The 23,314-nt window shown below is 40.5% G+C and overlaps 1 protein-coding gene across 1 annotated transcript in view; it reads left to right on the top strand.

Annotated features, from left to right (window-relative positions):
• Positions 1-21,650, top strand: part of SLC24A4 (solute carrier family 24 member 4) — a 154,644-nt gene extending 132,994 nt beyond the window's left edge. The window contains exons 12-17 of the mRNA XM_065403722.1: positions 1,634-1,778; positions 12,925-13,091; positions 15,643-15,757; positions 18,423-18,535; positions 19,437-19,502; positions 21,498-21,650. Of these exons, the coding sequence (XP_065259794.1) occupies positions 1,634-1,778; positions 12,925-13,091; positions 15,643-15,757; positions 18,423-18,535; positions 19,437-19,502; positions 21,498-21,650 (759 nt within the window). The remainder of the gene's footprint in view (positions 1-1,633; positions 1,779-12,924; positions 13,092-15,642; positions 15,758-18,422; positions 18,536-19,436; positions 19,503-21,497) is intronic.
• Positions 21,651-23,314: the final 1,664 nt, after the last annotated feature.

Genomic DNA, 23,314 nt, shown 5'->3' with positions numbered 1-23,314 from the left:
TTGCCTAATGTGTTTAACCTTTATAGTCCTGAGTTATATATAACAAAGGGGAAAGCAGATCAAACTTTTCACAAGGGACGTTTTCTTCAGACAGGCTCAGATTAGCCCTCAGTGAACATGTTGTCACCACGAGAGCCTGTCTTTCACATAACCCTGCAACAAAAGTCCTGAGAATGGTCAAACAACAAGGTCCTGAGCTTAAATGAAGTCCATAGCAAAACCCCATTGACTTCAGTGGAACTAGGATTTCATCCTTTGTTTCTGAGTAACATGAAGTCCAAGCGAAGGGCTTTTTATTTTGGGATTTACAAGTATAGGAAAAATAGGTTCTTGCAAGTTCCAATGACATAGAGGAGATAACACAGCTCCCAGGACTATAGCACACTGTGAACAGTCCATGGCAGTTTAGCAGAAATTCCGCATGTTGGGGGGGGGGAAATCCAACTAACAACCATACACAAATATGTTTTTAGAAAGTGAGCTCTGTGGTGCAGTACAAGGAGTGAGAGAAGTTCAGCTAAACCACTTAGCAGCAACTGGGTTGCTTTCCAGCCAATTAGCTGATCCATAAGAAAGTATTTTTGAGTAGTGAAATGGCCAGAAAGCTGGCCTTTTTAGTTTGCAAAACTAAACCCCAAACCAGAAGTGGTTTGGATGTGGGTTCCACTGTATGCAAACCACCAAAGTTTGGCAACGTATTGTGGATTTGAGTTCTCTCTACTTTCAATTCCCTTTTCAGTTACATTAGGCTTAGAATTGTTTCAGATGCTGGCAGCACCTTTCATGTTCAAGGTATTGTAAAGCACTTTCAAGTGAGCTGGAACAGCTGCCATTAAAAAAGACAGCACTTGCCAATAGTTATTGCATCATTCCACCTAAGATAGCACAGCTAATGCCTTTCCGAAATGTATGAAATTAGTGCCGTGTCCCAGCTCTCATTATGTGGTGAATATTTATTTGGAATAGCAACCATTGTAGCTACTGTAGTGCAGTGAGCATAGCAACATGTGCTCCACAAAAGCAATGGACAACCCTCATGTTTAATCAGACCAGGGATGCTGCAGGGCTAATCCTCACCCTTTTTGAAAAGTGTCACAGGATCTTTAAATTCTACTTGGGGGCATCTTTAAATTCTACCTGGGGGGACTGGGTGGGGAAGGAATTGGAGCGGGGCAGAAGTTACCTCAGTTAATGTTTCATCTGAAGGACAGCACCTCTGATAGTGCAGTAGTCCCAGGAGTACAGCACTGCAGCATCACCACTGGGTATGAGCCCAACTCCTGGCTTGAGGCCTGAAGACATAGGTGAGAAATGCTTCCAAATGAGCCATGTTCATTACTCTGTGCTAAAATAGGATTCATTTGAGAATTTGATCCGAGCCTCCAAGGTGGTAGGGTTTGAAAGAACAGAACTAACCAGGGGAACAAGATTAGCAAAGTTAAGAGTTTTTCAAAGGTTTCAGAGTAACAGCCGTGTTAGTCTGTATCCGCAAAAAGAACAGGAGTACTTGTGGCACCTTAGAGACTAACAAATTTATTAGAGCATAAGCTTTCGTGGGCTATAACCCACTTCTTCGGATGCATATAAGTTTTTCAAAGATTACTTTGGTTTTTTGGTCTGTGTTCCTGTGCAGCGTCAGCGACTGATCCACTCTGCCAATGGCACGAGCAAAACGCTTCAAAATGGGAAACATGAAAATATTGAAAATGGGAACATCATTGTGGAAAATCAAGAGGAGGAGAATGAACATGAAAACGCGTCTCCCTTTTCAGCACCAGGTAGGTTTGATCTTCAAGAGAATGAGGATGCTAAACAATGAACAACAGAATGGAATTAAAATGCCAAAAAATGGGTTGTAGAGACAATCAAGAGTCAGGTGGAACTATGCAATTGATTTGAAATTGTTTTGCTAGGGTTGAATGACAATAAAACCCAACTGGAGGTCACATTAAATGAAAACGGGCCATTGTTAGGTTCAGGCCTTTGATTTCCAATTGCCATGTGCAGAAGTGGTGAAGGTGCTGCTTGAGTGGAGATCTCGAGTAAGAACTCAAGACTGATCTGGAGTTCTCCAGGGTTGGGCTGGATGTATAATTGTGGTAGTTGGAAGAGGGGACTAAATACATAACCTGCATAGATCAATCTAATCAGCACACCCCCAATAATAGCCTTGGAATGAATTATTTACACTGGCTTCCTGATGAAAGGTAAGCTGGTGCACACATGTATGTTAATGACAGGGCAGAAAGACTTCTTGGAGGAGAAGGAATTAAAAATGAGGTTCAGAATAACCAGGGCCGGCTCCAGCATTTCTGCCGCCCCAAGCAAAAAAAAAGCCACGATCGCAATCGCGACCGGCGGCGGCAATTGGGAAAAAAAAAACAAAAAAAGCTGCGATCGGCGGCGGTAGTTCGGCGGCAGGTCTTTCGCTCCTAGAGGGAGCAAGGGACCTGCCGCCCCCGAATTGCCGCACGTGCCGCCTCTCTCCCTTGGCCGCCCCAACCACCTGCTTCTTAAGCTGGTGCCTGGAGCCAGCCCTGAGAATAACAAGTGGAAACACAGGCCCTCATGGTTATATACATGTTTGGTTCTCATATGTAAAAAGTGACTTATACTACCCACTTTTTGAAAGCACTTTGAAATCCTCTGATGAAAGGGGCTCTATATAGGAAAAGTGTTATCATGATGATTTACATAGCACTTTATATGTTGATTCTGTTGATTCATTTCAAAATGCTCTACAGATCATATAGCAGGGATTAATTCGCCTGCCACTGAAATGTAGCCACATCTGGGGTGATGCACAACAGCTTTTTAACAGCTGTGGAGGAAAAATGGACTAAGGCCTAAACTTTGGTCAAGTGAACTATATGTATGGTCAGGTGAACTGTATGTGTGGCCTGGAGGAAGGAGAAAAGGAGGGGGGGGGGATAAAAGGAGAAGGGTAGACAGAAATCATAAAAGCAGAACTAACTGTAGAAATTATAAAAGTAGAATTAACCTTTGTAACAGACTACGATTAATAGATGTCAGGTGACAGAGCAAGAAACCGCAAAGGGCAAACTAAGAATAACAGGAAAGCTTGCTATGCTATATTCCCTTTTATGGATATTGTATTCCAAATATGGCAATAATGTTGATAAGAAAGTATGTATTACTAATTGTGGTTTTATCCTATATAAGCTCCCGTATTTTATCTGTTGGGGGGGTTCGGCTGTCTTGGCTGACTCCCCCATGCATGCATGTTTGATTGATCAATAAAGGAGCCTCAGGCTGTTTGATCCAAAATCAACCATGTGGTCAATTTTCCACAACACAGCAGAAAAAAACATTTCTATACAGTGAAAAATAATGCCAACTCCTGTTGAAACTGAAGGAGGAATTTTAGATGTTGAGCATTAAAGAGTTGAGAATGCTCTTTGATTTCTGTGAGGCCCCATTTCTAAAATGTTAATGATCAAAGCAGAAATGCTGTCGATTTTAGGAAATACTGGAGCACACTGAAAGAGATGATGTGTGAAGAAAGATTGGTTGAAACTATATATTTTCACATTTATTGCAGTGTGCACTATTATTGGAACTGATAGTGTGCACTATTATTGGAACCCATTATGTAATAAATACCTGTTCTCCCGTGAAGATAAAACGTCGTAGACAGCTGATCTGCTAAAGAAACACACCTGTTAGATGGATTGATGGCAACAAACGAGTGCATTTATACAAAGGTTTTTTTTACTGTTTGTACAGCAGAATAAATTGAGCTTATTTACACATATGAATGCACATGACCATGCTAATATGACAATTTAAAATCACTGTAAACTTAAACAGATAATTATAAACACAAGGGTGAATAGTCATGTTTGCAAAGATAATTTTTAATCTAGATATTTTCAGTACATTCTTTGCTACCAGTTTTGTTTGGAGCATCACGGTCCCGTCTTTCATTTCATATTTCTGCACAGAGCAGAACCTGAGCGCAGGGGAAATGTTACCCAGAGCCTAAAGCTTTACCACTACTACAATAAATAACTCTTCTGGTGGCTGGAACTTTTATCATTTTTGGCTTTGTTCAGTATCCAGGAGACTTGATTGTAAATGAGAGTGGGGGGAAAAGATCCGCCTAAGGCTTCCTGTGTCCTACAATATTCATGGTAGCATAAGGGTTTGAACTGAGGACAGGGCTGCAAGTTATGCCACTGGCATTGTTTTAAGGCAGTCTTTCTGAATTTATTAAGAATGTTTTTCGGATAATTGAGGCCCAACAGGCCGGAGTGGAATAGGTGATAAGACACTTCAGACTACGATAGAGCAAAAGTTCAGCTAGAACTGGAAGAGTTTACATAAGAGCAGAGGGACTAGATATTTAAAATCCTCATCATTATTTTCAGCTTTTCGTACTCCCCTTTTGTCTGGGGATGATTATCTATTGCTTGGATGCTCATTGCTCAGCTCACATACTCTGAGGGAGAATTCTGTTATTTTTTGCTCTCGAAAGCACCCACTTCAATAACATTGGGGAAATGTAAAGAAACAACACCATGCTTTGTTGTTGTTTAAGAGTCATGGTACAATCAGCAGCCTAAAAAAATCTGACATTTGAAATTGGCTTTAGGGAGAAAGGTAATTTTCAGACAGTTTCCCAGCATCCCCTCTGTCTATCTTTTGATGCATTTTCAGGCCAGGAATAAGGAACATACATTTTCTAAAGATCAGAAGTTTATGTATTCTTTCTGTACTATAAAGAGCACGAGGAAGAATAGACACTGAAAGGACTTTCCAAGTTAGGTGCTTGCAGTTTGCAAAGTAGGGAATTCACTTTAATTAAATTTTTTTTTTTTTTTAGAGCCCCAGTTAAGATGGCCAAGGATTAGTCTAAACTTTTTTCTGCTGTTCTATAGTCACATCTTTTTTTGGTTTTGATTTGCTTCTTCAAGTTGCACACCATGGTTACTTTTGTCAGAACATCTTTCTTCTGAAATAGATGTAAGTGCAGTTTAATCTACCTCAGAGTAATGCTGCGTTTGAATGTACTGTCTGAAAGATCTACTCCCTGTTATGTGTGGTGCCCCCTCAGTGGTGGGGTTCTGTCATAGAACTAAGGCTTTCGGGCATGGGAATTGGGAGTAAAGGGAGAGTTACGTGAAGGAAGTAAAGATAGTCTCAAGCTACAAAATACAGGCAGGATCCTAGACTGAATTTCAAACACCCCAAATTTCAGAGAGGTTCCAGGTTTGGTTCAGGCCCATCTTGAAACGCAAGACAACAGCAGCAGCCGCTGTGGAAGGGATTATTATACTACCAGATTTTGGCTTTGGCTTGTATGGAAAAGTAACCGTTCTCCCTAAAAAGAGAGTACCTTGATCTCTCCTGATCTGCAGGTTAACATTTGGACAATTAGCTCTTAAGAGCTGAGGCTCATCTGACACTTTGCTGTTTGGTTAATATAAAGTAGACTGGAAACAGCGCATGGGCTAAAAAATGTGACGAGTGAGACAGTTAAAGCCCTGTTACAACTAAACTTTTTTAAAAAAATATTCAGTTTATAAAAGTATAAAAAGAAAAAAGGTATAGTCTCCCCCCCCCCCCCCCCCCCGAGATCACAGCTACTTAAATCCCTTTTATTCAAACTGGGGTTGTTAAATAACACAATTTAAAATAGCATTTAAAGTCAGCTCAGCCCTGTAGATTGTGCACAAACTAATAAATTGTTGTTCCTCAGCATGGTTTTAAAGACAGAATGCCCTCTGGTCTGTCAGTGCCCATTTAAGACAGAATGATCTAGGAAGGGAAGGCAGTGCTCAGTGTTAAGTGTGGAGAGACTGAGTTGAGGAATGACCACAGGATTATTTCATTTCCTGGGCAGGTGGAGGCCAGGTATACAGTTATGGAGATCAACAGAGGGTCCTGTGGCACCTTTAAGACTAACAGAAGTATTAGAGCATAAGCTTTCGTGGGTAAAAACCTCACTTCTTCAGATGCAAGTAACTTGCATCTGAAGAAGTGAGGTTTTTATTGCTTTTCACAGATTCAGACTAACACGGCTACCCCTCTGATACTTGAGTTATGGAGATGGCTCACTTGACCTTGCAGGGGAGGTGTCCTTGTGAATCCTTTGGAGCAGCATTGTTAAGAAATGCTGGAGTACATCAGACTGAGATTGAGTTGGCATATCTTGAAAATGAGCTGATGTGTAAGAGCCCTTGCACAGCTTAGCTGCCTTTTTAGAGCCCCGATTCAGAAAAAGCACTTAAACACATGCTTAGCTGTAAGCACATAGTTAAATCCCATTTATTGCCACATCTTCAAGCCTCTTGTAAAAGTGTGCATTGTTTTGAACTCCCATTGACCTAATGGAAATTGAGAACTCCTTGTTGCACAGGATGGTTCCTAAATTCACTATAATGAAATATTATGTTTGTGAAGATAAGAATTTTTTTCCAGAACTAAAAAGATAGATCTACTGTTCAAGGAGGTTAGCAAATCCTACCCATTATCCTATGGCACTGGCATCTTGAAAGACAATGTTAAAAACAGACAAGTTTGGAACAAAAGCTTGCAGATTTAATGTTGCTCTAGGTCATTCCATTGGTAACCCACCAACTGAACAGAGCTATAACCACAAGACAAAGGTACCTAAAAGTAATACGTTGTGACGAAAATTCTGTTTCCCTTTTGGGCTGCATATGTGTCTCTCTGTTTGCAATCAGACTTTGGATTGCTGTTCTCTATCACAGCACAGATGTCTGTGCCGATTCACATGATACAAAATATAGACTGATTTTTCATAAATTAGACAGGAAAATGTCTGTGTTTGCCAATTGTCCTCCTCCTTGGTAAGAAAGATGTTGGTCCCTGTTGTGACTGGATTTATATTTGTAATTTTTAATCCAAAGGTCCACATTAAGGGATGGAGAAGTAACAGGTTATGACTTTCTTTTAAGTAGCACTTATGATTTATCCATCGCTTTAAAAGAAAAAGCTATAGGAAGCCTGTTCTCTGCTCAAAGAAGGGGTAACAAAATAGACAGTAATAAGAAAAATCAAACAAACAGTGGAACTAACAACAGATATACTGAACATCTCCACTCAATAACTTCTTTATTTTTGTTGCATTCCCTCCTTTGTAGATCTGGAGTAACTCCATTGTAATGGACAGCAGAATTTGTCTTTGTCGGTCCCTGGCATGAAGAATTTATCTGTCTTCATTGTAGTAGACTGTGCTTTTAAGAAACCCAGTCATGGCATGTACTGGGAAGTGTAACATGCTGGATCCAGTCGTGGTGCAGGCAGAGTGATCTCTGAGAGGCTGTAAAAAAGATCTGTTTGTTGGAAGTGGAACTGGCAGGGAAAACAGAATTTTCATCCCACAGAAACTTTTGAGGTTTTGGATACAATTTTCCAATTTAGGATGAAAAATAAAAACCTGACAGTTTTGCAGATCAAACTCTGAAAAACTGAAATTCTGAAAGCGCATTTTCCATAAAAAAAAACATTCAAACGTAAAATTCCTGACCAGCTCTAGACTGAACCGTTTGGGTTGTGTCTCTGGCTTCCATGATCGGTACCACAGTAGAGATGTAACATTTGTAACATATTCATTTGTTAAGTGCCTAGCATGCAGTAGACTCTTAGAAACAAATTAGGCTGATTGGCTAATTTACATACACTAAATTTCATATACTAGTCCAATCAATCCTTAGCCCTTGAGAATAACATCATTTTGTTGCAGAATTATACTTCTTGCTTGGGTTAGTACAAGAGCTCTTACGTGGAGCTGTACACTCCTCATTACTACATGACTTAAGATCAAAATTTGAATTAAATATTACTGATGATGATTAGTCCTAAATCTCAGCTGTAAATTATAAAGCGTAATTAGGACCCAGGAGAAAGGGAACTTAAAATCCGTTTTCATTAGTGGAAAAAGACTGTTTTGTTTAAAAAGTTAAAGTAACAAATTTTGAAACTGATAAAATGAAACACTTTTTAAAAAGCAAACACACCAACAGTGCCAGCTCCTCAATTGGTGTAAACGGGCCCAACTCGATTGATTTCAGTAGAGCTACTCTGATTTACACCAGCTGAGGATCTGGATCAATTTATAATTAACCAGTGGAATTCATTGCCACCAGTTACACTGAAGCGAAATGCTTGATAGAATTCAAAAGAGGACTAGAGTAGGGATGGTCAGCATTTTTTCTTCAAGTTTCAAAATTTCAAACAAAAACAGGAAGAAATTGCAGAAAGGTCTACAAAATCTTTCCTGTTTCTCAACCAGCCCTACAGCTGAGATTTATGTGAATTAGTAAGAATATCTGTAGTATCACCAATTGGGATAAACATTTATAAGAGGTGTCAACACTCATGCTTTGAGATTCCGGTTTCAACCACTAACTACCTGGGGTTAGAAAGAAGCTTCCTCCATAATTGTCCTTTTTTGAGGATTTTGACACTTTCTTCTAAAGCAGTGGTTCTCAAACATCTGTACTGGTGACCCCTTTCACATAGCAAGCCTCTGAGTGCGACCCCCCTTATAAATTAAAAACACTTTTAAATATATTTAACACCATTATAAATGCTGGAGACAAAGCAGGGTTTGAGGTGGAGACTAACAGCTCGTGACCCCCCCATGTAATAACCTCACGACCCCCTGAGGGGTCCCGACCTCCAGTTTGAGAACCCCTGTTCTAAAGCATTTGGTACAAGTCACTGTCAGAGAGCATACCAGAGTAGATGGACCATTGGTTTGACTCTGTCTGTCAGTCCCTAATTTAAGTTACACAGTAATACACTGAATAATGCACTCTTCCTACTTACCTGCTCCTCATTCATTCCCAGAAGAAATGATTCAATGGCCTAGATATCAAGTTTGAAATACCTGAGCTCCAACAGTGCATTTGATTCCTGGCAGTGTCATCACAGCCTTTGACCCATCTAAGCTAGATAAAACTGAGTTCCACGTGTAACGCTGCCAGCAGCGACTCAAGAATGTGAGGACCAGCCTCAGGGCAGATTGTTAGGAACCAGGGCACAAACCCCAAATTGGCTGTGAATTCTATACTTAGAGTTTGCCAGCAAATTGTCAAGTGTAAACTCCTCAGGTACTATAAGGCTTGGTCTACACTTACCCCCCAATTCGAACTAAGGTACGCAACTTCAGCTACGTGAATAACGTAGCTGAAGTTCGAAGTACCTTAGTTCGAACTTACCTCGGTCCACACGCGGCAGGCAGGCTCCCCCGTCGACGCCGCGGTTCCCCCGTCGACGCTGCGGTACTCCTCTCGTCTAGCTGGAGTACCGCAGTCGACGGCGATCACTTCCTGGTTCGACTTATCGCGTCCAGACAAGACGCGATAAGTCGAACCCAGAACTTCGATTCCCAGCCGCCAAACTAGCGGCTGGGTGTAGACATACAACATGGAGCCATAGACAGTCCCCTTGGTACTCCAATCTGTCTCACCACACAGGTGAGCATACCTTTGTGATAAATCATCCCTTACATCAAGAATCACAGCAATATTCAGGTTACTCCCAGTCCCAAAGGACCAGTCACTTACCCCAGGTCAATGGCACTTTAGATCTCACACCAAAGACAACAATGGTAGCCAATTCAGTAATAAACTATATAGAGATTTGTGAAATAGGAAAAGGAAACAGTTATTTACAAGGTGAAAGCAGGTAAACATATACACACAAATGAGTTACAATCTTAAGTTTCACAAGGTAATAGAAGCCTCTATGTTCAGCAAGGTCTATATATTCTTTAGGGCTAACCCAGGCTACACAGCTGGGGATCCCTTTCCCTCCCCCCCACCCCAGACCAAGCAGCATAAAGATACCTAGTTCCTTTTGTTTGGGGTTTTTATACCCCTTCTGACATGTGCTCTGAGCTGCAAACTCAGCTGATGGGGGAGGGCAGGGGAATCCACTTGCATGACTCATCTTCATGGGGGGCGGGGGGGAAGAGCAGAACAACAAATGATTTTATCTTCTTAACATCTGGTGTTGATGGACCTTTCCTGTTGGGAAGGATGTAAAACCTTCTGTTGATGAACAGCCCTTCACACTAATTTAATGTCTCTCTCCTGTCTGGTGATTTACATAGTCACAGAGGCTCACAATACAACCACTCAAATATTGCCTTACAATATGAGATACAGATGTTACAAGTAAGATTAATGCATGCAGCAACTCACATGCATTCAATAAAGTCTAAACACATTCTTATCATTCTAACACCTGGTTTAACAATACTAACACACAGGCGAGCCAAACTGATTCCAGCTATGTATTTGTCATATGTATTGTTCAGTTGAGACATGGGGACTTTGGCATGAGCTGGCACCTGGTCTGCCAGCATCACACAGTGTGGTTTACCAAGTGTGGGGTTTTTGGGTGAGATTTTAAAAATGAGTTCCTGTCTGCTATATGTGGATATTGCAAATCTTATGACACTTTTTTAAAAGTAGGGCTTTGACCAATATTCCCTTCTCATCACTGTTGTGCTGTGTGTTGTTTACCTATTATCTTTCACCTAGAGATGGCTACAATTTAATGGGAAAGTGATTCCTGCAAGTATAAAGTTTGTAAAGCTCCTTTGTGAGGAAATAGGGGCATATAGCATTAGAGGAATATATTGAAAATTAATATAAGACTTTTTATTGTAGCACTGTCTCTTTGGAATGTTCGGCTCCCAAAGCTTCTTATATACAATGCAGAGCATATGGATTTGAAAAAGATTAAAATACTTTAAACAAGACAGGAATTATTTTGCTCTCAGCTACACTAGTATAATTCACAAGTAACTCTATGTTAGTCAGTTGCACCAGCGTAAAACTTGTGTAAGTTAGTCCAGAATCCAGATCAATGTTTCTGGATGCTTTCTTTAATGAAGCAAAAATCCTCCAACTGCAGGATGAGTGGGCAACTGTCTCACTAAATTACTGGAAAAAATTAGGACCTGATTCTGATCTCTCACTGGTGGAACACTACGTTGGTCTTAGACCTGATTTACACTAGAGTAGAATCAGGCTGGTATGTTTTCCCTGTTGCATGGTTAAGAAGAGATCCCTGTATTGCTAGATAACAAGTATGGCATTTGCAGTTGCTGTCTTTCATTTTCTTCGTTGAGGGCATGTACCCTGACAGGGATCCTACTTAAGGTCCTGAATCAACAAAGCACTTAAGGACATGCTAAACCAGGGGTCTCAAACACACGGTCTGCGGAGTTATTTCCTGCGGCCGCCAAGCTCCCCTCCCCTGGTACCCCCCTTCCCCAGCATGCAGCGTCCCTGCTCCTCTGCCTACCTCCAGGCACTTCCCGCCTGTGCTTAGCGCTTTCCAGGAGGGAGGGCGAGGAGCGGGGAGCCGTGCGCTCAGGGGAGGAGGCAGAGAAGAGGTGGGGCAGGGGCAGGGATTTGGGGAAGGGGTTGGAATAGGGGCAGGGAGGAGGCGGAGTTTGGGCGGAGACTTTGGGGAAGGGATTGGAATGGGGGCGGGGAAGGGGTGGGAAGAGGTGGGGCGGGGCCTCATGGAAGGGGTGGAGTGGGGGAGGGGCCGGGGGCAGTGTGTGTGTGTGTGTCAGTGATGCGGCCCTCGGGCCAATGTACTAGTCGTCATGTGGCCCCCGTAGTCATTTGAGTTTGAGATCCCTGTACTAAACCATGAATGTTCACTTTGACTTTCCACTAGTTTTGCTAAATCAAGGCCTAAATGAATAGCTCTTCTGTGACAAAAAATAGAAATCCCTATTACAAAGCATTGGTCCAGCTGTCTTCATTGCAGCACAGACTCATTTAAGCATTGGAAAGCTGGAGTTTCAGCATTACTACTATCTTTTAAAGCTGAAGGCAGCATAATATTTTTTGTTGCTCTCTCTACAACTAATTTTTGCTTCATTAAAGAATGCATCGAGGGACATTGATCCAGATTCTGGTCTCACTTACACCAGTTTTACAGTGGTGTAACTCTGACTACAGTGGAGATTTATCTGTTTTTTTATTCTTTTCCTTTAGTGTGACTATCCATCTGTTTCAAAACAGCACATTTGTATAGATCTTGCACACACAATGATCAGGGCATTTATACTGTTTCAAGCATCAAGAAATCCCCTGCTAGCTTAATTATATCCAAAATAAAACTACATCAAGGGCACTTGACTGTGCCCCTCATTTGTCAGCCTGAAAAACAAACTTGTAGAATGCTTGAAAAATGTCTCAAGGAATATGAATATAATCCCTGGTCTGTGAAAATCCTGTAGTTTGCCTCTGATCTCAATACTTGAAATTTACATGCACATTTGCAACACTTCACACTTTTGAAACATTGGCATTTCATATGTCTTGTCTGTGAAGCAAGAGTGAGTGTATTGTTATGCAGATAGTAAACTGTGATTTGCAAATTCTCTAGCACTAGATCCTTCACAGGCACAGCTCAGAATGAAGGCCAACGTCTGCTTTTATATCAGCTAAAAACGTTCACTGATATTGCACAGAAGTGGGCCTTTTTTTACACTGTTCCTTTAAAAAAAAGTTGTAATTTGCTTTTTATTTCAGGTGAGGGGCTTAATGGTAAGATAACATGCCCTTGAAAGGGCAGTACTACCATCCTTCTGTTTTAAATTCAAAAGAGCAATACATTGTGGCTCAATTTCATCATTGGATGTATGTACATTGTCTGGTTTGAATCAGTGGGAACCCTACACATGCATCCAAGGGCAGAACTTGCCATATTATAAAGAGAGACAGAAATTGCGGACATGGGGGCAAGGGAGACAAATGACACTCAAACCAAAATGCACAGCTGCAACCAAGCCTATTTATTATTTTCTCCTCTATCCACGTAGTGTGCATACATATGTAACTGGACCTGGTGCGGCAGGAACAGGAAAGTTAAATAGGTTGTTTTCCTTTCTCTCTGCAGATGGAAAAATGAACAAAGTCAAATGGATTTTCACGTGGCCATTGCTATTCCTGCTCTTTTGTACCATTCCAAACTGCAGCAAACCACGTTGGGAGAACTTTTTTATGCTGACATTCATTTTATCCACTTTGTGGATTGCTTTGTTCTCCTATTTTATGGTGTGGATGGTAAGTGGACGCAACAAAACCTTGTTTTAAGAAATGAAATGTACAGGCCAGATGACGAACGTCTTCAACTCCAATCCCAGTTTGTTTTAGGTGAAGAAGAAGAAGAACGTAGCCACATTGGGATGTGTGCCGTCTATTAGTTATTCTAATATCTGACCTATGTGCTAGTCTCTCTTCTGGACAGTACTTTTGGACCATATTTTTAAAGGTAGGCACTTAAAGATGAAGATGGGGGCTTGGTGTGATTTTTTTCAAAAGTTCCTCAGTGCCTAGTTCCTAATATTGGGAGTTAGGGCGTAGGTGCTTTTGAAAATCCCACTAGATGCCTATCTGTGTCTTTAGGCACCTAATACTTTTAAAAATATGGCCCGAAGGCCTGATCCTGAAATATACTCACACAGTAACTCAGGTGAGTAGTAAGGGTTGCAGGATCAGATACAGTGTAAAATGCTTTGGGTGGAATGGACTATATTAGTCGCAAGTATTATTCTCCTTCTTAATAAGAGTGCCATAGAGGTTACCCATAAATCTTTTCAGTTGCTCTTAACGTGCAAAAATGTAGGCTCCGATGAAGATATATCAGGTATGATCCATTCAGAAACACTCTTACTTTAAACGCTAGTCCAGGTGATTCACTCTTATTTTCTCTCAGTTTTTATAGCTTAAATGTACATTTTCACTCAGAAGAGACATGAATAGTAAAGTAGCTCAAATTAGACTCTTTGTAATTAAAAAAATATTTTTGGAAGTTTAAAAAGGCATCTTTTTTCTATTCAAAGAGAGGCAAAGCTAATGAGAAGTTATGTTAGTACTGCTGAAGGACAGGCAGGTCAATGGTAGGGTAGGTAAAGCCTTCACATGCCTATATTTTCCTCAATTAAAATCAGTAAAATGAAAAAATCTAACTCTTTCATAATATGTACCCTGGAAAATGAAATATGTAACAGTTTCGTGTGACCTTTTGGAAGCATCTTCATTTACGAGCAGCTGATCTTCATAACTTGCTTGAGGCTTTTGAGTTGTATGACACAGCTTTACTTGTCTGGGATACATACTGATAGCTCTGTCAGTATATTAGACATTTGGGGATTATTTTATTTTTCCATTTCCACTTGGATACAGTATTTTCCCTTAAGTTAGTATTTAAAGTATTATATTTTAAAATAAAACCCTCTTCCCCTGATTTTATAATATGTAGCAAAAACTGTTTGAGAGATTCATATTCCAACAATTCATTCTTGCTGATGTACCACATTGCCACAACTTCATAGCATCTGTACTTCAGTAAGACCATGCTCTCTACCCTGGTTCCACTTTCAGAACTTCTGTTGAAAACATTGGGAGTTTTGTGGAAAGACCAAAAGTAGGATCTGTTCAGAGATGCTGTAACAGTGTCTCTGATCTCTTTCAAGATGCGTCCATGCCTCAATGTCCCCATGGTTACTTGCCCGCTCAATGGGAAAATGTCTTAGTGATCGGATAACTTAATATAATTCTCTGGCTAAGTTAGAAAAAAGACTCCATCCTTCTGGGGTAACCACAACTCTTAACGAAAAAAAGAATCCAAGCAAACATTTTTGGCTTCTGGGCCACTGCCTGCTTTAAGAGTCTGTGGGAACTCTTCCCCTTGGCTGCAGAGGTTCCAAAAAGAGCCCCTTGATTGCACGGATCTACAAATAGGCTTTTCTTATAGGAGTGCCAGCACAATACTTCAAGGTGGCAGCACTGAGGTTTATGGGAATCCATGCCACCCTTTCTACCCAGGCTCCAGCCCTAATCCCCTAAGCAATGAAGTAGCTGCCTGCTCCAGTCTCAGATGTTCCAGCTTCACTCTTACTCTTCCCACAGGCTACTTCCTAGGCTTGCTTAGGTGGCTGGCTATTAAGCCTTCTTTCTGGCCCTTTTTTTAGGATTTTAACACCCCCTCTTGAGACCCTTCCTCCCATCCTTACTGGGATCCCCATTGCAGGCTGCTGTCTCTCCCTAGGCTCTTCCAAAGCTGCATCTGGGCCATTTGTCTAGAGAGACTCATGTTCTGTTCCCTTCAGGAGTGTCTCTGTCAGGACCCTCAGAACAGGTCTCACCTCTTCCCAAGCCATTCTCTTACTATGGCAAAGGGAGCTCTTTTATAGTTCTTCCCTCTTCCCAGCCTGCATTGCTGCCAACTTTACAGCTACCTTCAGACCTGGGAACCACCCAGCATTCCATTGTTCCAGGCAGAACATAAGAACAGGCTGCGCCGGTCTGTAAGCGCCCTTAAGGGGCCAGCGCATCCTGTTACAGATGTATAAAGTGGAGCACTTTCAATGGCTTTCATAAAACCCTTAAGAATGTGCCTACAAGTACTTATTGTTCCCTAGTAGGAGGTTTTCAGTCAGATTGTTGCTACGATTTTGTTTCCTTATAGAAATGTGTGTGTGTGTGTCTAACTGTCATAACGGCCACATCCAGAAATTAAAGTGAAGAGTGAATCACAATTGTATTGGAAACACAGTTTCAGAATAAGAGACTTCCCAATTATTTTAAATGGCTGTTTTTGCTTACTGTGCAGGTTACTATAATTGGATACACTCTGGGGATCCCTGATGTTATCATGGGCATTACTTTCCTAGCTGCAGGAACGAGTGTACCAGACTGCATGGCCAGCTTAATCGTAGCAAGACAAGGTATTATTTCTGTTCAAGGGTTCTAACAATTTCATGCTTTGCTCCTGTAATATGCAGTTTTTTCAAACTGTTGGTTGAATTACGATAGCATCTAGGAGCCCCAGTCATGGACCAGGGCCCCACTCTGCTTGGTGCTGTAAAAAAAAATGGTTCCCACCCTGTTACATCTCTGGTTACGAGTATGGGGCATTTATTACATCCAAGAGGCGTGGAGCATCAGGAGAAATCGCATAATGTTCTGGCAGTTCATTCAGCAACCAAACCTCACATATGCAGCATAGATCAGTCAGATTAGACAGATGTAACATACACATGAGCTACACTAGAAAAGATCAGCCATAAAAATAGGATTGTACACCAAAAAGGTGCATAGAAAAAGGGTTTGCTTTTTGGATCATGTCCTAAGTGCTGCATGTAAAACTTGCATTGATTTCAAATTAAGTTGATGGGGAAAGATATTGGGGGGAAAAGGCACAACAAAAGTTAACTTGCTTCAAATATATTCCTTGTCCAACTAGAGACAGCCAGCATCTTCCTTTTGGCTCTATGAATATTAACACTGAGTAGGGAAAGATTAACCTTAACTATGTCTAGTTTAACTTTCCTATTTAAAAGGCCAAAGATTTTTCCAACTCATATTTACATGGCTGAGCTTTTGATTTTTTTTTCTTTAAGCTTTCCTTTTTTACATGAGAAATATTTATGGACACATCCTTTACCATTTTTGCTTAAAACAAGCATGAGTGTGTTCATTTGTATCACACTGAGAAAGGAGCAGATAGTAATAATAGCATTTTGCAGTATTCCAGCTCCTACAGCCCTTAATGCCAAAGGATGGCTCTTTGTTCTCCAGGCTGCATACAGGCTTCAAGAATTCTGAAGTCCTAAACTAGCCACCAGGAGCCAGTAGAGTCCCACATCTGTATGATGTGAACCGCATAAACATATTTAAAATGTTTCATTTATAACTGTAAGAGCTATACATTTCACACAGTCTGTTTTTAAATGTTTTGGCTATGCCTAACAAAAAAGAATCGTATATTAAAAATCATCCATTCTCCACTTCATATTAGGAATTACATGCAGGAAAATCTCACAAAAATAGATCAGCTGTGTTAAGAACTGTTCTGGGACACTGCCCATTAAAATTGGTTTCTTCCATGTATGATATTAGAGTCAGTAGATCTGTAGAGGAAATACAGGGGGAAAAGTGCTAAAATGATCAGTGTAATGCCTTCATAATGCTTGAACCTGTACAGAAAATAAATGCTATCATACTTTATCTCTGTTCACTAGAGTTTCTACCATAAGTTTAACTCAAAATGTTAAATGAGTAATCAATGAGGAAAAAAGATATCTGCTTCATTTAGTTATTCCACAGTCCAGTTAATATTCTATTTGTAGCTTACTATTGATTTCTGTGGGCCAAATCTTTGCAATAGAATATCGTCACATATCAGGCAAAAACCTGGTCAAGATTACTTGCTATGAGAGTACAAGCAAGGAACAGCATGGTGAAGTGGTAGATGGAGAATCCCCGATTCTCCCATGTAACATGTGCGGGCCATGCGTGGCACTTTAGTAAAGGGTTTCCCAAAGGGCAAATGCAGGTGTACCCTGACAGTGAAGGGAAGCTGCAAGAGGTGTTGCCATAAACACAAATCCCGAGGATATCCCAGGGATGGACAGTCTGCGCTACTGACCGTGTCCCACTGTGTCAGGCCAGGCCTTGGGAGCAGACGTCGTGCATGTGATCCAGCTGGAGGTCTCTCATGGGCTTGAAAGTTCCTCCACAAAGCTGATCTTATTTGAAGGGCACTTTCCAACAATATTAGATCTTTTCCTCCTTCCTGGCACATGTTTTGTGGATTTGGCAGTAGCACAGATAGCTAAGCAGGTACTTGAGAGAGAAACAAATTGGGGTGAGCACTCCGGCCACCATTATTATTGTATCAAAATCAGACACCAGCTAATATTGAGCACAGGAGACAGAGATTCAGTAAGAACAAGGTTCTGGTGACCTTACCACCCACTCACACTTTGTTCTCCTATTTTATTATTGTTTGGGGTTGTTTTTAAAAAATGAAATTTCTAAAGTGAACTTGATGCTCACACACATAAGGGCCCAATCCTGCTCAGTGCTGAATGTCCTCAGCTCCCACGCTGCTCAGCACCTTTCACGATCACCTTTCAGATTAGCTAGAGCCCACGTCCCCAGAGCACATCCCAAGAGATGAAGACAGACCACACACAGCTTCTTACAATGAAGCTCCTGGCCAGCTGAGCCCTGGAACTACAGAGAAAACAGGACAAAGCTTATCAACCTGTTTTTTTAATTAGCATCAAACTCAAACACCAATTTCTACTCACCCCTCAAGGATGATACATGCACAAAGTATATTGGTTGTGAGCATTTTTTTATTTTAAAAGGTTATGTAAATGTTACGCAAATTACGTATTGATCTTAGGTACTTGGCAAATTGCCCACGTGGGGATTGCAGGAGTGCTTAGTTAGCTAATTTTAAAGTGTCATCTTACATTGCAAAGCTGCTCAACACTCATTCTCTCTCTCTCTCTCTCCCTCCTCCTCAGTCTTGTTACAGAATGTTTGTCCTGTGTGTTGTTTTGACCTGAGAATTATTGTTTGTTTGTTTTTGTTTCCCAGGTCTTGGTGATATGGCAGTATCCAATACAATAGGGAGCAATGTATTTGACATTTTAGTAGGCCTTGGAGTACCATGGGGCATGCAAACTATGTTGATTGATTATGGATCAGTGGTACGTCTATATATATATATTATTTTTTTTAATTTAATTGTTTAATTTTTGTTTTTGTGTGTTTTGTTTTCAGAAGAAAACATTGTAAAAATGCTGAGCATTTTTATTAGTAGTTAAATAAGACATGAGATTATTTCCTGGCCAAAGAACAGGGAGACGTGCGAACAATTTTCCTGTCACAAGATGCAATTAATTCCCATTGCTTTCAATGTGAGTTAATTGTATTGGGTGGCAGGAGAATATGAGCAATTGGGTCTATTCCTGGCTCTGCTATTGTCTCACTGTGCAACTCTGAGCAAATCTCTTTGGCTCTCCATGTCTCAGTTTACCTGTTTGTAAAATGAGGATAATAAGGCTTACTCTCCTTGAGAGTTATTGACCAAAGGCAATATGCAAGTGCTGAGGGGTTTTAGTTAAGCAAGACTGATTGTTTACACATTTGTTCTGATTCTTTTAAACATACTGTTATCCCATTATTGTAATGTTTGCCATGAATTAAACATCTATGTCATTTAAAAATTGCAAATGGGGGCTTGTCAATACAGTGAAGCAATGAGCACTAAGCGATGTGATTTCTAAAGTGCACTAACATGTTGCACATTAATTGGGCCATGTAGACCTCTAGTGCACTTTAATGTAGTGCAGGCACACTAGGAAACCTTTAGTGCACCTGAGCAGGGTCAACACGGGCCAATTAATGCACAACATATTAGTGCACTTTAGAAATCACACCCCTGTAGAGTGCAGTACCCCGTCATGTAGACAAGCCTTTCATTTTAAATTTTAGACATTACTTTAAAATAGAATAGAGAATGTTCTAAGTCAAGAGGCAGTTAACTTTCTATTGCAATTACTATGTCCTAAATATTTTAAAGTTCTCTTTTATGTCTAATTTTCACAGGTTAAGATAAATAGCAAGGGACTGGTCTATTCGGTTGTGCTTCTGCTGGGGTCTGTAGCTCTTACTGTAAGTATTTCTGTGGTTTAAAATATGACTCCGTTGAGTATTCACTTCATGTCATAATTTGATACATGTATTTACTTTGCATGTAGAAGTAGGCGAAACTGGAAGTACTTACCATTCTGACTAGCATTTGTTCATATAGAGCTTGATCTAGCAACCAGTGACATCAGTGGGCATTAAATCAGGCTCTCAGCACCCAATGGGGCACTGAGGACCTTCAATTCCCATTTATTTCAGTGAGAACTGAGGACCTCAGCTCTCAGGAGGAGCTAACTAAGTACCTCTCAGGACTGGGCCTTTATTTTGTAACAAAGGGCCTGGTAAGTGAAACATTAATTTGGGTCTGAAGTCAGTTCCAATGCATCTAGGGCCTGCACTGGAATGCATTGAAGTCAGTGGCAAAACTCCCATTGAGCCCAGTGTGGGCAGAATCAGACTCTGAAAGTGTAAATATCCATCCTCATTAACACTTCGCTAACGGTGTTTCTCAAACTGTAGACTCTCAGCGGAGACTACATAGAGAATGTGGTCATCACCATAGACCTCGCATTTCTGCATCATGTCTGTAGCTTACCAATGCGTTGTACCAATGACACACTAAATTTGGTGGTAGGATGACCAGTATTGCAAAAATCAGACCCTAGTCAGTATACAATTAACTTGCCAATGCATCTCACAAGTGACATGTATGGACATAATCTCTTTCCAGCCCAGCCCTCAGTAGACACCATCACTGGTACTAATTTTTGCCACACTGGGAAGCAAATGTCCAAATAATATCTTAAAAGACAACAGTTGTGTTGTATTGTGTCATAAATCTCTCCCCCCCCCCACCCACTTGTCCAGCAGTTTGGCAAGGTATGGGAGGGTTAGCTAAATGTTATCATCAAAGGTGTCCACAGGGTATTGAGGGGCAGAATGACCAGGCTTCTGACACAGCTGAAGCAGTGTCATCTGAATGGAAAAGCTTCTGAACACTCCCATTACTCTCTCACTAAATGTGAGCCTAAATGTGGATTTAGGGGCCTAACTTTAGACCAGTCACCCAGGTTTTGGAAATGTTGGCCAATGTCTTTGCACAATACAATTTGAGTGGCATATATTTTGGCAAACTGTCTGTATGAAGGAACAAGCCATCTAACGCTCATTACTTCTGACCGCCTTTGATACTATGTTCTCTGCTTCTCTGCAGCTGTTGAAAGAAGTAACGTTCTGTAAGGGCCAATGTTCCAGAGACCACAGTAGATCTAGGGGGCAGCACTGAAGGTTCTTTTACCTGATAATTTAGGCTGTACTGAAGCAATTAATGGGAGCTGCATGACTCAGAGTATGTTGAAACTATACACTTATGGGCCTGATTCTCAGTTATATTAAGAGCTCTTCGCTGAGCTCAGACTCTGTGAAGGGTTCTGAAAATATACCACTCACTTGCGGTACATCTATGCTGCAGCATGTGTAGACATACCTATGCTAGCTGTGATCAATTGTCATGCTAAAAAATAACAGTGCAGATGGCAGCATGGACTAACTGCCTGAATGTTACCTAGGCCCGAGTCAGCGCTATTCCTACCTAGGGCTCCCAATGGGCTAGCACCACCTCTGACCTCGCCTCTCAGCCCGCTAGCCTGTGCCGCCACCTGCACTGCCATGGCTACACTGCTGGTTTTAGCAAGCAAGCTTGATCAAAGCTAGTGCTCATATGTCTGTCCAAGGATACCTCCAGTTGCAATGTAGACGTACCCTAAGTTACACCCACTTAAAGGCCGCTTTCTATGCTAGAGCAGTGTAAAGAGGCCTTAATGTAGCTGAGAATTAAGCCCTCATGTTTAACTCGATCAGTTACGTGCCTTATCTCTATCTGAAAAAATGAACACTGTAAAATACCAAGACTGCATTTTTAGCATGTTTAAGGACAGCAGATTCAAATAGACCTCATTTGAAGCTTGTAGCATTTGTGTCCTTTGAGACTCCATTAACTAACACTTTGTATACTTGCAGGTGGGTGGAATCCATGTAAATAAATGGAAACTTGACAAGAAACTAGGCTTCTACGTGCTGTTTCTTTATGCCATTTTCCTGTGTTTCTCTGTATTGATAGAGTTTAATGTCTTCACCTTTGTCAACTTTCCAATGTGCCGAGAAGATCTTTAAAACAAGCCACAACCATTAGAGGGGCTGACATACTCTTGATTCCTTGTGCTATAAATGATAGGAGACATTTTACATTTCTACCTTCTCATCAGTCATCTGATTTTCTTTCCTGCTTTGTCATCCAACAAGCACTTTTACTTACCTGGAAGGAAAACAAACCTTTCTTTTAACATGCTAGCTCAAGGCAACCAAAGCATTTTTCTCTTTGGGTATTGCTGCTCAGTCATCCAACTTGTGGATCTCATGCAGAGCACTCAAAAGTCCGATTTTCGTGGTGTTCTGCTGTGGTTTTCATTTTCCTTATGCAGACAGTAATGCACCACAGTCAATCGGAACAAGACTAGAAAAAACTCTCCTCTCTCTTTTTTTGACATTTACTGTCCATGGAAGAAGAAGAGGCTGGCTCAGAACTTTTCTTGACTCCATTAAAGCATCGGAGCTACAGGACCAGAAAGTCCGATGCACATAACATGGCATGCACTGTTGTGGACATATGTTTTTCCCCTTCAAGTGCTCTGTTTATAGAGGAACTGCATTGACATTTATAAGCCTTTGTTGGTGATTTCTGAATATTTAATCACTCTCTTTTTTTTAAAAATGTGAAGAACACATGAACAGTTTTACAGAGAAAGAAGAGAAAATGGTTAATATCGTATCACTTTTGATGATGCACACTAAGAGTAATAGAATCTGAAATCTTCAAAAGAGAATATATGTGCAAAATATTCATACTTGAAAAATGTGTTTTACCATCAGCAAGGAATACTGTACAAATATAAACTAACATTTGTGGAATATTAAAGCCTGTAAGTAACATTTTGCATTGGTACTAGTAAGCCCACTTGTAATTTTACAAGAAACGAAAAGATTAACGCCAGTGGGGCGCTCAGTTTCTAGTGGCAATTGTTACCTGAAAAATAGAACATGAACACATTCCAGACCTTCTTGCAATATGATGCATCAGGGATTTGGGGGGGAATTTATTTCATTATTAGTATATTAATCTAGAAGCTGCTGCATCTTCTCCATTTTGTTTTGTTTTTGTTTGTAACCACAAACTTAATAGAGATGGGTACCCAACACTAAGTAGTGTAGATAATAAATAACTCTAACAAGAACAAGTCTGTCATGGGAACTATCTCCTTGATCAGATTGTATGCAGGAAGTTTTAAAGCATGTCTTATTTTAGAGCCAAATTATTTTAACCGCACAGAACCAGATTTTGATTTTCTTTGCACCTGTATAAATCTAGATTAAAACAGTAACTCTGAATTTTCCTGGACATAACTGAGAACAGAATCTGGTCCAGAATAATGAGTAACATTACCAAAACTGTGTAATGTCACAGTTTGAAGTGGAGTTACAAAGAAGATTCATCAAAAGAATTTAATATATTTTGAAACTGCTACTTAACTCTAAAATGTATTTTAAAGTTGTATATGAACAAAACATATAAGGTTTCTAAAGAAGCACAATTAACTTTGTACATAGATTTATTTTTTATTTTTTTAATGTTTATATAGCAAAACATCTATCAGATTACTAAAGATTTGATGCATTTTAAATGCATTAATATTTTGCACTTAAGATTATATATCAAGATGCCCATTATTTGTCAACAAAAATACTTTAAATCGTTAGGAAATAAAATTGATTAGAGAGGT

The sequence above is a fragment of the Emys orbicularis genome, chromosome 4 (assembly GCF_028017835.1).
Source record: "Emys orbicularis isolate rEmyOrb1 chromosome 4, rEmyOrb1.hap1, whole genome shotgun sequence".
NCBI classification, from domain to species: domain Eukaryota; kingdom Metazoa; phylum Chordata; order Testudines; family Emydidae; genus Emys; species Emys orbicularis.
The sequence above is the reverse complement of the archived record's forward strand: the minus strand, read 5'-3'. Positions and strand labels throughout refer to the sequence as shown.